Source organism: Toxorhynchites rutilus, chromosome 3, assembly GCF_029784135.1.
Source record: "Toxorhynchites rutilus septentrionalis strain SRP chromosome 3, ASM2978413v1, whole genome shotgun sequence".
Lineage (NCBI taxonomy): Eukaryota > Metazoa > Arthropoda > Insecta > Diptera > Culicidae > Toxorhynchites > Toxorhynchites rutilus.
Genome location: NC_073746.1, coordinates 304,201,338 through 304,215,494, shown reverse-complemented (window position 1 = coordinate 304,215,494; position 14,157 = coordinate 304,201,338). Strand labels below are relative to the sequence as shown.

The following is a 14,157-nucleotide window of genomic DNA, read 5'->3' as shown; positions in this document are numbered from 1 at the left end:
AACATATACCCTAAACATGTTCGAAAATGATTCGAAATAATACTACTTTATTGTTGATACATTTTTTTATAATCAATTATTACCATTACCAATTTTTCGCTAGTAAACAATAAATAAAACTATTTAGATTCATTTGCAATCAGCTGACATAAAATACGAAACTCTATCCCTTCCACTTCGGCGCGGCTTTGGTTCTTATTGAAAAAAATCTTACTTCCATCACGAAGCAATGGATGATTCCTCGCCGGCCGGCGTTAGATTAAATCCCGCGAGTTAGCGCTCTAGCGATCGATAAGTCACTTTCAAATCCGCTTCCCGTATTTTGCATGGGGGTTTTCGTATTATCTGGCAGTTTATAGTTTGCTCGTTCTCTGCATCGTCATGTTCCGTGAGAGACGAGAAAACTTCATTAAGTGATGTCAATAGCGACAAGAAGCGACCGGTTTTGGCAACACAACACCAGCCGTGTGGACCGTTTGAAAGATCTCAGTAAGATTTATCCTTCTGTTAATCTCTCGAATCAATTTTGGAGCCAAACGTTTTGAGCGTAATTTTTTGTGTACACTCAATATTTTCAAAAAATAAATTCTTGTTGCGGTTACCATGGCAAGGTTCTGAGTCAGGATTGCCGATTGCTCCAACATCAACATCACAAAATCCACGGTCCACGGTTCTTTGCAAATAAACTACGGTTCAAAAAAGAGCGGCGGTACAGAAAAGAGTCGCTTTCCAAAAGAGTCTCGGTTCAAAAAAGAGCCCCGGTTCAAAAGAGTCTCGGTTCAACAAAGAGCCGCGGTTCACGAAAGTCTCAGCTCAAAAAATATCCGCTTCATGTTGTTGCTGTCCGCACGGTGAAATTAGAAATGATGACAGTTCATTAGAAATTTTTGCACAAAATTAGGAAAAAAAACTTTGACCCCTTTAAAAAAGTAGTCCAACTTTTTGTGGTTTTAAGTATGCAATGTTGCTTAAATGACCAATGTCATTACACCCACAACGTTTCACTGCAATTTGAGAAGGTGCAGCCAACTAAGACGAGTTGGTATGATATTTGTCTATTACTAAATTGGACACGTTGGAGTTTGCCATTCATAAAATCAATTGTGATGTTTTTTTCTCTGTCTGAAACTTTGACTTTCTCCGCTTTCTCCGTAATGTACGCTTGGATCGCAACTCATACGTATGTTGCTATTGGGGTACAATAAATACCACTATTTTACCAAATACCACTATTTTACGCATTTTACATTGGAGTATCGCGTCTACAGCTTGAGCTTGAGCTTGGGTAGACTGTACACTTAGCAGATGCTCTCCGTGATTGACCTTAACCAGCAAAATTGCTCAAAGAACTAAATGGCGTTTGGGAAAATTAATTTTTTTTATGGGCTACGTCAATAAAAATATGCTAAATATATCGAACGGGGGTATTGAGATATAACAGTTTTTAATATTGAATTCAATTTTTAGAGTAATATTTTTTAGCAGTGCATTGTTATTTTCTTCTAAACAGTTCATTAATTTTCCAACAACTTTGTTAAACATATTTTAATCAGACATCAGGATTTTGAGTTACAATTTGTTTTGAGTCAGTTTTGAGTCAATGATTTTGATTTTGAATACACCCTTTTAAAAAATCAGTCGTAATTTAAATTGTTCATATGATAATGAAAATAGTGAATTTAGATAGTTTCCGTCATAAGTACAAAGTTTCAAAAAATAAAGGAGAGGGTCGGGTCAGCTGCCGACTGATTTGGCGTGGAATTGCTCATAGTTCAAGATTGTATTGCTGTCCTTTTTTCATAGAAAAGAAGCGTTCTCTTTTTTCTGATTTGTGAAGTTTAATTCTTCCGGTGAATAGAGAAAATTGCTTCTTGAAAAGTGTTCCAATTTGGAAAGAAATCAAAATTATAAAATGAGTGTAAAAATTCTAACTTTGTCACTTCTTGTAGTGCTACTTTCTGCTGTTAAATTCCAAACTCGTCAGAGTTTTTCAGCTCCATGGGAATGAAAACTCGATAAATTTACTCGCTTGGATGACGATACAAAGACTGAGTGCTTGAGCTTTTTATTACATGCGACTGCAGAGGATACGATGTGAAGCATTTTTGTGCATTTTGATTCCTTTGTGCTCTCGGTGGTACTGGCATTGCTTTGATTGTAACGGAGAATACCAGATTTTATTTATTCACTAAACTGTTTGGTTAAACCAGCGGAGTATCAACAGTATCAACAAAGATGATGGAAACGAAACAAGACAGTACATATATAATGATTTGATTAATTTTTCACTTGTCCACCGTGTAGAAAAATTGCAGAAATAATACACCAGAAACAGACTTTAAGCCACTAGCATGCCCGATTTTTTTTAAACCTGGAATATATATATTTCTTCTGTACACAAACTATCCAGAATGCAGACCACGTCCTTCGGTGGTGTTTCCTGTTCGTCCTTCAAAAATATGTTATTACACGTTTGGGAATGGAAAAAGCTCACGGTGATCGCTTGGTCAACCCACAGATAGTGGAGCTTAAGCTAACAAACCATTCTTCTCGTATGTCGTTTTACCACAAACTGCAGCTTCGAACATGCACCGTTTGCCCATCTGAAATTCGCGTACGACAATGTGGTAACGTACGTGTGGTTGACGATAAGCTGTAAGCATCCTGTTTTTCTCCTGCAAACATAGCCCCGTTCTACTTTTAACTTTCACTTCCGCAAGCGCTTTCCTGTGTAGGTCACTTTCACGGAAATATCGACAGTCGGGTATGGTACCACTTGCCCAGGTTAACGAAACGCACTTCCATCCCTTGGATAAAAAAAAGAAGCACAGGTCCAACTATGCACCAATTAACGTAACTTATGCACTAACATTGCACTCATAATGAAGAGAAATAAAGCTGGAGGTGTCCAAACGGAGACAGCCATCAAGCGTGCAGTGAACGTCAAGTGGCACTCGTTACGTCTAATTAGCGTGCCGCTGTCCGACCAGGCGGAAGTGGCCGTGACAGCCTTTATGTGCTTCCTGTCTGCGTGCCCCATTGTTGCATCTACCTACATCTTAAAAGCATCCAAACGCTCCCGCAGAACGTGCACACTGTTACAAGAGGGTAATAATTGTACCGTGTTCAAGTATTTTGGTCCAATTTATTGACGAGGCTGCTTGTGGAAAGCGTGGGGGTGGAGAACGGATCATTTATGTTGCTTTAGGCTTTCTATTTTCGCACTAATTATAGGATGTAAATGTATCGTCGGGGGAGGAATCACTTCGCCTCCGATCGAAGGTTCGCAATGCACCCCCGATGAAGGAAAGGAGCCACCATTGAATGCATTTCCTGTTGTTTTTATTCGCAGATCTGGTGCATCGGGCTGCACATCCTGTTGCATTATCTGATGCTGGTGAACTACTTCTGGATGTTCTGCGAGGGACTTCATCTCTATCTGGTGCTAGTCATCGTAAGTATTCGCTGAATAATTGAAATTAATTTGCTATGTTTGGTTGTTGTCTAAGCACGTTCAGTGTAAATGAGAAAACAAGAGTTTTAATCCTAGAATTGAATTAAATTTACACTACATTCTCCTCTTAGTTCGGTGTAATTTGTGCAGCGATTCCAATTGCATTTTCATCCCGGTAGAACAATGCGTTCAGTTAACCATTAAAGCGCTCTGTCGGAAGAATTCGATAATACCTTCTAGGGCTGTTTTTGATTTGTCCTCAGGTGAGAAATGTTGGAGATTCGTGTTCATAGGGTGCATATTTATGTGCAAGGGTATGGTTTGACCCACAAAAAACACCTAGCCCTAGTGTTGTTTGAATTGGAATATGAATGAAATTCTATTGATTTAATAGAATTTCTATTACAAACGAACGACTTCGTTTAAAGAGTTTAACATGTTTAAACATGTGTCAATATGGAAACATTCACCACCAGTTTCGATTCAATAAATGTTATCGCTGGTTTTGAAGTTACACAAACGATTACAAGAGATTTTTTTTATCTGTATTATAGTGATATTCAACTCATTTGGCCACTCGTCACTTAATGCTTCCATTTTTGGAAGAATGTCGGGAGTGAGAATTGAACTCGTGACCTTCAGCGTGAGAGGCATGGATGTTACCACTACGCCAGATGGCCTCCACGAATTACAAGAGATTAAACTTTGTCACAATTAAATTTATAATGACGACTGCCGCTGAATTTCTGGGAAATCTTCCGTGTCTTAAAAATGATTTGTTTTTCGATGAATCTCGTTGTGTCAGCATGCAGAAAAGACGACTTTGGATCTCACTCTTTTCCACGAAAACCGCGGTTTGGGTTGCGGCAAAATATTGGGAGAGGGTTGAAGAGGCAATGCCAGGGTTTTATTATTTTTGAAACCCGCTAAAACATAACTGTTTATTCAGAACGCTATGTTGAGGGACTGTATTTGGTGAGTATTGTATGTATACATGAGATGGGGGGTTTCAACAAAAAAAAAGTTTTGATGCCAAATGTCTTCGAATTGTATGAAACGTTGCGATCTGGTGTTATGACGAAAAAAATTTTGGTCGAAAATCGACCTACACTTCTAAGTCATTTGGCGTCGACAAAAAAATTTCGATTTTCCTAATTTCATGCATCCATTAATGTTTCAAAAACAAAGCTATTGTTTATGGATGCTGCTGTAAATCTGTAAATCTGAGCTGTAATCCATTGCAATCATTGCATCAAACTAACGCCATTGCATTAAGGTTCTGAGCTACACAATAGTGTGGGGAATCATCAAGCTAGGCTATCGTCAGCTCACCAAGAAAATAAATGTTCTGGAATTTTTTCAGTGATTTGATTTCGCATGACGGTAGGAAAACTCTCTCCACAAAGGATGACAGCTAAGCTAATCTAGAATGACAATATAAACAGAAAGGGCTTCTGTTGAGAAGAGCGCAAAACGGAGATAAGCCATTGGCCCTGTAACGATGCAACAATCGCCTAATTTTTTATGCTATGGTTGACGATTGTTTTGTGTTGCAACTTATGCAGTCGTAATGATGAATATAAACAAGGAGGGGGGATAGCGGGACGAAAGTATTTACGCTAGGGTATTAGTAATGAATCTCCGCTGAGGCAAATATTCAGCCTTTTTCCAAGCAGTTAACATTGTTTGTTTTCTGTCATCAATGCATCAATGCAACTGACGCTATGGTGAAGCAGGTGTTAAGGTTGTGCACCAAAAAATTATTTGGGGAATACCAAGTTTAATAAGTTATATCAAGTTATTAATTTATTTGGGCTCGCGTGTCTGTCGCAAAACTGCTTTAAACTAGGATTGCATTTGCGCTAATCTTGATCATAATTAAGTAGTGCTACTCTTTTCGAGGTTGTTGAGATTAACAGGTAGAGTTTATTTCGTTTATTTAGTCACCAAGAAAGTAAATGTCGTTCTGGATTTTTGTATGTGATTTGGTTTCGCTTGCCAGTAGCAAAACTTTATCCACTAAGGATGACAGCTGCGCTTATCTCGAGCATGTATTGTTCTGCGAGCACAAGAATGAATCATCAAACAATCATCGACAAATGATAAAAACATTTCAGAGCGACCAAACCGGTAGAATGGTTATTTTAAAATTTTCGTAGCATCATAAAATAATATCCGCAGTTATAAACAAGCGACTTGAATTAAACCACAACGTAGTTTTACGTCAACAATGCGGTCGTGTCTTGAACACAACCTCTTGTAATTTTTTGTCAAACTCGGACCACTCGGAACTCGACTCCCGATTTGTTGATGAGGAAAATGATTGAGAAAGATAAATATACAAAAAATGGATTGCCGACATTTTTACTGTGTTGCCAAATATATTCAAATAAATAAATACAAGTTGATGGGGGGCACGGACGGGATCTTGACATAGGACTGTGATGATGTGTAGTAATTGCATTTGAATTAAGTTTTTCATTGTTCGAAATCTGTATTTTTTCTCTGGACGCCCTGAAATAACCCGTTTCCGGTATCTTTTACGAGTTAGATGAGATAACGTGGTAGAATCCGGAACCACATTCTGTTTATTATTTTTAAAGACAAGTCTAAATAGGTAAGACCTACATCAGTGGTGGCCAGGTATAGACATGGTGCGGGCCGCATTAGAATTTTCTTTATAGCCGAGGGCAGCAATGATTTTTTTTACTACAGTTACTAATGAAATGTAAAATATACGTATTCAACTGGTATATTTGTTGACTCGCTTTTTATTTCAAATTGGAAAGCATTCAGTTCTATACCTGTAAAATTCATAACTCGAGAACAAAATGAGATAAAAGCCCAAAACATTCATTGAAGGTATAAACATATCTAGAAATAACATTTTTGGCAGAATTATTCGACCATCGCTTCTTTACGCAGAGTCGAAAACGCTAATGCCAATCGTTAATCGCTGAGCTTCTCGATAGAATTCTTTGACGATTTGCAATTCTAATGAGAACTGTGAATAATCCGATGGATTGGCAAATGGCCAATGATTTGCGGAGATGCAGTTTGATAGGTTTGTTGCTAGTTTCGTTTTCAAAACGGTTTTAAGTTTTGTTGCATTGTTCCAAACATATTCGCTTCAATCCGGGCGTCAAAAAAAGACGGGTGGGTAATGTCGGGGACATAACCGGAGTGACGTAGGACTATACAAAGGGGACAGCTTTTGTTAAATATATATTTTAAATATATTGTTTTGTTTTCTTCTCCTACGTGAATACCTACCATGGATTATGTTTACTGTTTACTCTTTATGAACATGTTGATGGTTCTGAAAAGAACCTTTGGTGTTGTGTTTTTGTTATCACTCGATATTCCCATCTTGTTCGGTTAAACCTTCCTGTTTAGCTATTGCGTTTGCCACTCGCCACAGCTTTCACAGTTGGAAATTTCTTCCTATCCAGCTTGTACATGTTGTTCAGTAAATTACATTTAATGCGACGTGCCGGAGAAACACTTTGCCACTCACTGAAACTAATTGTTGCCTTGATGAGCGCCGAACCGAAGCTGCTCTGTTCTTGATGCGGGTTTTCTGATTGTAGTGAGCAGCTTTCCAAGCCAACTCGAGCACTCCGACGGCCGAGACTTGTTTGCATAATCGCTGTTAGGTATACTGGTGCTCCGACACCAATCCGTTCGGCCTAGTTACCCTTGCGGAGCAATCAGTGAATGCGACCAACTGGGAACTGGAGACCTGCACGGTTCGAGTGAGACTTTGCCTTTCCCTTAACTTGTCCTCCTTTGTTACGTCCACGATGCCGATGCCGTACAACCACACGGGTTTACGGTTTGAAAGAAAATAAGATTTTTTTTTGGGATCCGCGTGTTTTATACTCTAGCGGTACACACTCACAGGATAGAGAAAAATCGGCAGACTCAGCCAGAGGGGCGAGTCCAACGAGACGAACGAATGAGCGTTAAAAGGGAGCGATGGCAAAAAAATACATTCATTACGATTTGTTCGCTCGTTGGATTCACATGCAGGCTAAAAAGGGTCCTTTTCAGGATCACAAAATTATCTTCAATCTAAAGAGTTTATTGTTTTGTTATCACTCGATATCCCCATCTTGTTCGGCTAAACCTTTCTATTTAGCAATTGCGTTTGCCACTCGCCACAGCTTTCACAGTTGGAAAATTTCTTCCCATCCAGCTTTGTGACATGTTGTACAGTAAATTACATTCAATGCGACGTGCCGAAGCGCCACTCAGTGTCGCATTGGAGGCGATTTTAACCTGTAATTGAACATTTGCGATGACAGTGGTACAGTGTCGACTTTCAATGTGGGGTCATAATTTGGATCTCTATGTTTACAAAAATGTCCAACTAAATAAGTTGCATTACATGTCCGTCCAATTAGCTAAATGTCGAACTAATTGTAAATTACTGTACTTTCAATCTGGAAACAATTTAAGAATTGGTGAAAATTGAAAAATCAGGAAAGTCCCCAACTATCAATAAGCTCAGAACAACTGCCAAATTCACATACTCATCATATCCTGGCAAACAAATTATGAAAAAATCAATTTGTGTTTTATTATTATTTTGGATAATGTTTTAGAAAACATTGAACTGTATTTCCTAAACTCTTTTTTGGAAGGTTTAATGGCCCTGAAAAGCGCCTTGTTTTATGGAATGGTTTCAATTTAGAAAACTTAGTACTCGTGGTTTTGAAAAAACCATTTCGAACGCCCTCGATGCCGCCTTTTTCTGGATTTGCCACCAAAGCAGTTTGTATAAAGAACAAACTTTTTTCTTCTGCTACCGGCTGCCGTTTTGCGTTTGCGTTTGCCACTCGCCACTCGCTGCAACCGCCTGTTGTTGTCTTGATGTCCACCGAACCGAATGTGTTCTGTTCCGGATGCGGGTTTTCTTATCGTCGCGAGCAGCTTTGCCAGCTAATTCGATCACTTCGGCGGCCGAAACTATATAACGCCGGCTAGGTGGACTGGTACACTGGTACTAACGCGCTCGGCCTAGCTACCCTTGCGGGGAACTCCAGATCAACACGGTTCGAGAGGGATTTTGCCTTTCCCTTCACTTTTCCTCCTTTGCCATGTCCAGACATGGCTGCTTGGGTTGGTTTGTTGATGTGTTGTGATGCGAACCGATGTGGTGTACGGTTTGAATGAGAATGATCGTTACGGAGGGAAGGAAGGAAGGTATTGTATTATAGAGACTTTAAACTTTTGCAGTTCATTCGTCTCTAGCCTTGAGAAAGGCCCTTTGAAAACTCTACTCTACTCTATTACTCTACTCCAGCGCTACCACCTCCGCCCTCTTGCCTTGAGAAAGGCACTCGATCCCTCGCCGTCCAGCAACGATGTTGTCCAGTCGGTGTTCACACGAAGAATGATCGTTACGGCAGCGGAGCGGGGATTTTTAAGCTGACTGGCTGGCTCGAGAATTACGCATGTAAGAGACTGCGACCAATGTTTCGTTCATTTTTTTTGACGTGGGACTACGTCTAACCGGAGTATATGGGGGGTAAAATGAAAACCTAAACACAGAACATGCAGGAAAAAATGAAAGATTCCGAATGCTTATAACTCGTACATTTCTTACTGGATCGGAAAGATGTTTGCATCAATTGATAGGGAATATTTCTTCGCTTCTATCGCAATTAATAAAATGTTATTTTTTATTAGAGAAACAATTGAATAACTGTAAAATGTTAAGCGTGATCAAAACGCCCTACCTGCCTTGTTTTGATTGGCCCGATTTACGGTTTCCCCAACACAGCCATCAAAACCAAGCAGACTTGGGGAAATCTGCATTGCAAGTACATGAAAGTTGGGGGTATTTTTGTTCCGACTGAAATGTGTTTCCCTAACACAGACTTCAAATCCATGGAGCGTGGGGAAATTGGCATTGCAAATACATGTAAGTAGTGATTCCCGATTTTTGAAATTAATCGTTCATCAGCTAATCGAATACTTTTCAGCAGTTTGTTATTCGATACGATTAATCGCCCCAAATAATAGATTAATTGATTAATCGTTACACTGAGAGAAATAATTAGTTATACTAACGCTTCCCTAAACTGGTTAAGGAATCTCAATTCGCGGCATTGAGCTTCTTTTGCGAGTTTAGGGGAGCGTTAAAGATAATGATTGAATTTCAGGATAAATCTGCAGCGGCCGTACGTTTTTTTTCTCTGGGTTTGGATCGATGAATCGATGTAAATTATTTGTTCGCATCGATTATTAGTTGCGCAGTATTCGTTCGATTAATAATCGATTTCTGTAGGAAGTATTCGATTAATCGATTAGTCGAACGATTATCGGGGATCACTACATGTAATTCGAGGGCATTTTTGTTCCGACTAAAATGTGTTTCCTCAATACAGACATCAGAACCAAGGTGCCTGGGGAAATTGGCATTGCAAATTCATGAAACTCGGGGGCATTTTTGTTCCGACTGAAATGTGTTTGCCTAACAAAGACTACAAAACAAAAATGCCATCATACCAAACGTAAAAGGATAACAGTCCTAAATTTACTTGTAATGAAGAACACAATCTATCACATTGCATGGATTAACCTTACATGGCATCATACAAACTTTTTACTCACAAAGCAAAAAAAATTTTAAAAAAATTAATCAATACAAACATATGATTGCTAAGCTAAGGTAGTCCCACGTCAACCTTGCGGTTATATCTTAGATATAACCCACCCATTTTTTTCTTTTTCCTTTCCAATCGTGCTTCATTCTATTTCGCTGCTGCTCTGGTTGCCCGTTTTGGTCGGTACGATTTGAGGAGCACAAAATGGACCAATAAAAAATGGGCACATAGTGCATTTTGACAATGCTTGATATTTCACAATTGTCCAATTATTTATCTCAAGAAAATTGAAATGTTATTCGTTATGATAGATGCGTAGATATATTTCCTATCAATTGATGCAAAAACCTTTGCGATCTATTGAGAAATGCTCGAGTTATAAGCGTTCCAAATCTTGCATTTTTTCCTACTTGTTCAGTGCCTAGATTTCCATTTCACCCCCTATATCTTCCGGTTAGACGTAGTCCTACGTCAAAAGACTCACACATCGTTGTACGCAACGATGAATTTATTCAATTCATTTCGACTGATGAACGCTTTTGTTTCCGAAGAAGAATGCGTTGATGTGCTTTGAAGTGGCTAAATCTATGAGAAAAATCAGCATTAATCGACCGTAGTGCATTAACATTTTTCCTTGTTATCCACACTTGAAAGAATCTCATTGTCAGAAAATGGGTAAAATGGAAATTTCCCTTTTGTTGTTTGAACTTGAGTTTGTTTTCGAGTGAAATAAAGAATAAAGAAAAGAAGAAAAGAAGCTTGGAACTCACAATGATCCAATGTGTGCGAGTTGATTGGAAATAGGCAAGCCAATTCTTCGAAATCCTTCTCTCACCTATCACTACTGAATAAAATACATAGTCGGCAACTCGTTCTATCAAACTTTCAAACAAACAATTTTTGCTTCTAACTCAGCCAATTTTACAGCACAGAATTTGTCAACAAACTTGTCCATTTTTGACGCATTTTTCGACTCATTTTCGTTCCAGATTGAACCTTCAAAACAGCAGCTTCATTACAAATGATACAATACAATGAACTCCGATTTCCGGTGATTTTTCGGTTTTCAAAAAACTCTAATTTTAACGTCTGCAACACTAATAAATGAAGTTCGAATGAGTTAATATTTCGCATGGGCTATATTATCGTGCAAATCAACATTTCGCAACATGTTCCGAATGAAAAAGCGAGATAACTATTTTTATTGGCACCCAAAACTATACTTTTAGTTTCGTATTCCAAAAAAAAAAGTGTCAATTTTTGATAAAAATTTTTTTTTTCGAGATGACACTAGATCTCGATGTTTCATGCAATTTTGAGACATTTGGCATCAAACAAAATTTTTCGAAAACTCCGACTTGGGTGACTTGGGCCGACTTGGGCTTTGCGCCACTCTCCCTTAAGTCTGATCGAGCTGATATTTTGCATAGGGTGTTTTTTCGAAGTGGTGAACATTTTGTATAGGGTAACTTTTTGAAATTTCAGGGTCGATTTTTTTCCATACATTCATTGGCACCCTAGTGAACCCCCTATATAGAAATCAACGACATTGTCCTATGTCAATAATAATTGGAAACATTGCATGTTAATGTATAATTTCATCAATATTTCAGTAATTTGATCGAAATCAGGGTTGAATTATTGGGCCTTATTCTCGTATACACTTCACAGTGAAAACGAAATGAAGTGTATCGATGTTTTGCGTTGCGATGACAACGGTACGGTGTCGAGATCTGGATTCGAAACTAGTTTTTAACAAGGATTACTACTCTCTATCAGATTAGCCGTTATCTAGTTTTCTTTATTCTTTATTATTATTGATTCATCTGACAGAAATAGTCTTAATGAATAATCTATCACGTTTTAAAATACATGCAGTCTTCTAATACTATTAACAAATTGTGACGTGGACATTCCAAATTCAAACACTGATTCAACGGACGAAAACATGCGGATCATTGCACAAACAGGTTGGTTGTATCCATACAAAGTACGATGAAATCCCGGCTGCATTAGGGATCGGTATCTCAGCATCCTACCCGAGGCTTGAAAGTCCAAAAGCGATAGGAGATACGAGCAGTCGACATCGCCATTGAGTAGTTTAACTACAAACGTCGCTTGTTGAATCTTTCGTCTCCGATCAAGTGTTTCAAGTCCAAGCAAGCGACACCTGTCAGCATATGCTGGTAGGTTCAATGGGTCACGCCACGGTAAATTTCTGAGCGCAAGCCGTACAAACCTCTTTTGCACTCGTTCAATCCTTAGGTTCCACGTGACATCATTAGGAGCCCAAACAGCAGATGCATTCTCCAGGATCGGGCGAACAAGAGAGCAATACAATGCTTTTAGGCAATGTGGGTCCTTGAAATCTTTGGCAATCTTGAATAGAAAACCAAGTTGTCGGTTTGCCCTAGATATGGTCCAGGTATAATGCTCTCTCCACATTTAATCTCTGCTCTCTCCACATTTAATTTTTTGCATACCAAAATAACAGAAAGATTCTAATTGTTTAAAATATGTTACATTCGGTTGGATAATTAATACAAAAAAAAAATGTACAGTTCAGAAAATACATGATACGAAGAACACATGTTTCTTTCATAGGCAAATTATGTTATGAAATTTTCTAACATTTGGCAACCTTCACATCTCGCGTGGCTCGGCTTCTCTGTTATCTAGCACAATGCTCCTCTAATTTACTCCAAACTTTGAAAAATCGGCTAGGAAAAACGGCTGAACGTATCAATATGAAACGTTCACGGATGTTTAGGGAATGCACAAGGCTAAAAATTTCCCTGCAAACATTGGAACTTACTGCGATATTTGCAGAACTACAGTAGATTTTGTAAAGCACTATGAAAATCCTGTTTTTGGCACTTTTTTGAAATCGATGCAAACAATTTAAATAATTTTCTTTTCGTCAAAGTAGTAAATCATCTCTATGCAGAATTTATTGGAGTTTTCAAAACAGCTTTCCGATTTGCGATGCGACGTTTGTTTATTGAATTACTCATTATCAAAGACGAAGGGTAATTTTTCATTCAAATTGAAATATGTCTGTGTGGGAAGGTCCTATAGGAACGTACTTGGAACCAAATAAAAGCTGGTTGATAAGGTTAATTGAGTTTGCTGTTGAGTAGGTTAGCAAAAAATTGTGTTAGTACAGAATATTCTTCAAAAAAAAAAACAAACGAAAATCCATTTCTCATTTCTTCCCGATGTTGTTGCCGACTACACCTACACACACCAAGATAAAAATAGCTACGTGAAATATTCTAATACCTTCAAAATTATAGCTTCAAAATGATGTGCATCCCATCGATATGCGTTGATTTTTCACGAAGTTACAGCATGTCAAAAGACACTTAAAATTTTCGACTTCGTATTCTGTTCCTTTAATTTTTTTTCGAGTGTAGATCAATTCACTCATCAGATTGTGTGATGCTTCACTGACACGAGTCTTAGAAAAACAATTCAATACTGAAGTTAAATGTATGAACAATTGAAAATATAAATATATATAAAAGGTGTAGTAAGGTGTATATGTGTATAGGTGTATAGGTGTATATGAAGTAAAATTCTGATTATACGAGAGCGTAACATGAGCAAATTTATAACACATGCGAATTGGGGTTCTTTTGGTATTAACAAGTTCTTCCGCACAGTAACTCGATGTTGATAATTCCTTTTTTTCTTTTTTTTTTCCCCCTGTTGGATGTGAACCACTGCGTCCATTATTCTGAACTATTGTGGTATATCCCATTTTTTTTGTACTCCGCTTCAAGCTTACCTACTACTTATTGATGAAGAAGTAGACTGAATGCTATAGCGAGATAGGTGCCAATCAGGAATACTCTGTTTGATAAATTTTATAATCCTGATCGGCGACGCAGACCAAATTTCCTTGGGCTCCAAAATAGCCTTATCAAGGTATTGCAGTCTGCGTCTAGTTAGAGCTCCACAATCACAGAGCAAATGTTCCGAGGTTTCACTTTCGGTATAACAAAAACGACAAATATCATCTTGCACTAAACCTATGTTTTTGAGATGGTATTTACTCGGACAGTGTCCTGTTATAAGGCCTGTGAT

At 38.3% G+C, this 14,157-nt stretch overlaps 1 protein-coding gene across 3 annotated transcripts in view; it reads left to right on the top strand.

Annotated features, from left to right (window-relative positions):
* Positions 1–14,157, top strand: part of LOC129779352 (calcitonin gene-related peptide type 1 receptor) — a 90,961-nt gene that overhangs the window by 71,761 nt on the left and 5,043 nt on the right. For all 3 annotated transcript variants that reach the window (XM_055786764.1, XM_055786765.1, XM_055786763.1), the window contains exon 7: positions 3,353–3,454. In XM_055786764.1, the coding sequence (XP_055642739.1) occupies positions 3,353–3,454 (102 nt within the window). The remainder of the gene's footprint in view (positions 1–3,352; positions 3,455–14,157) is intronic.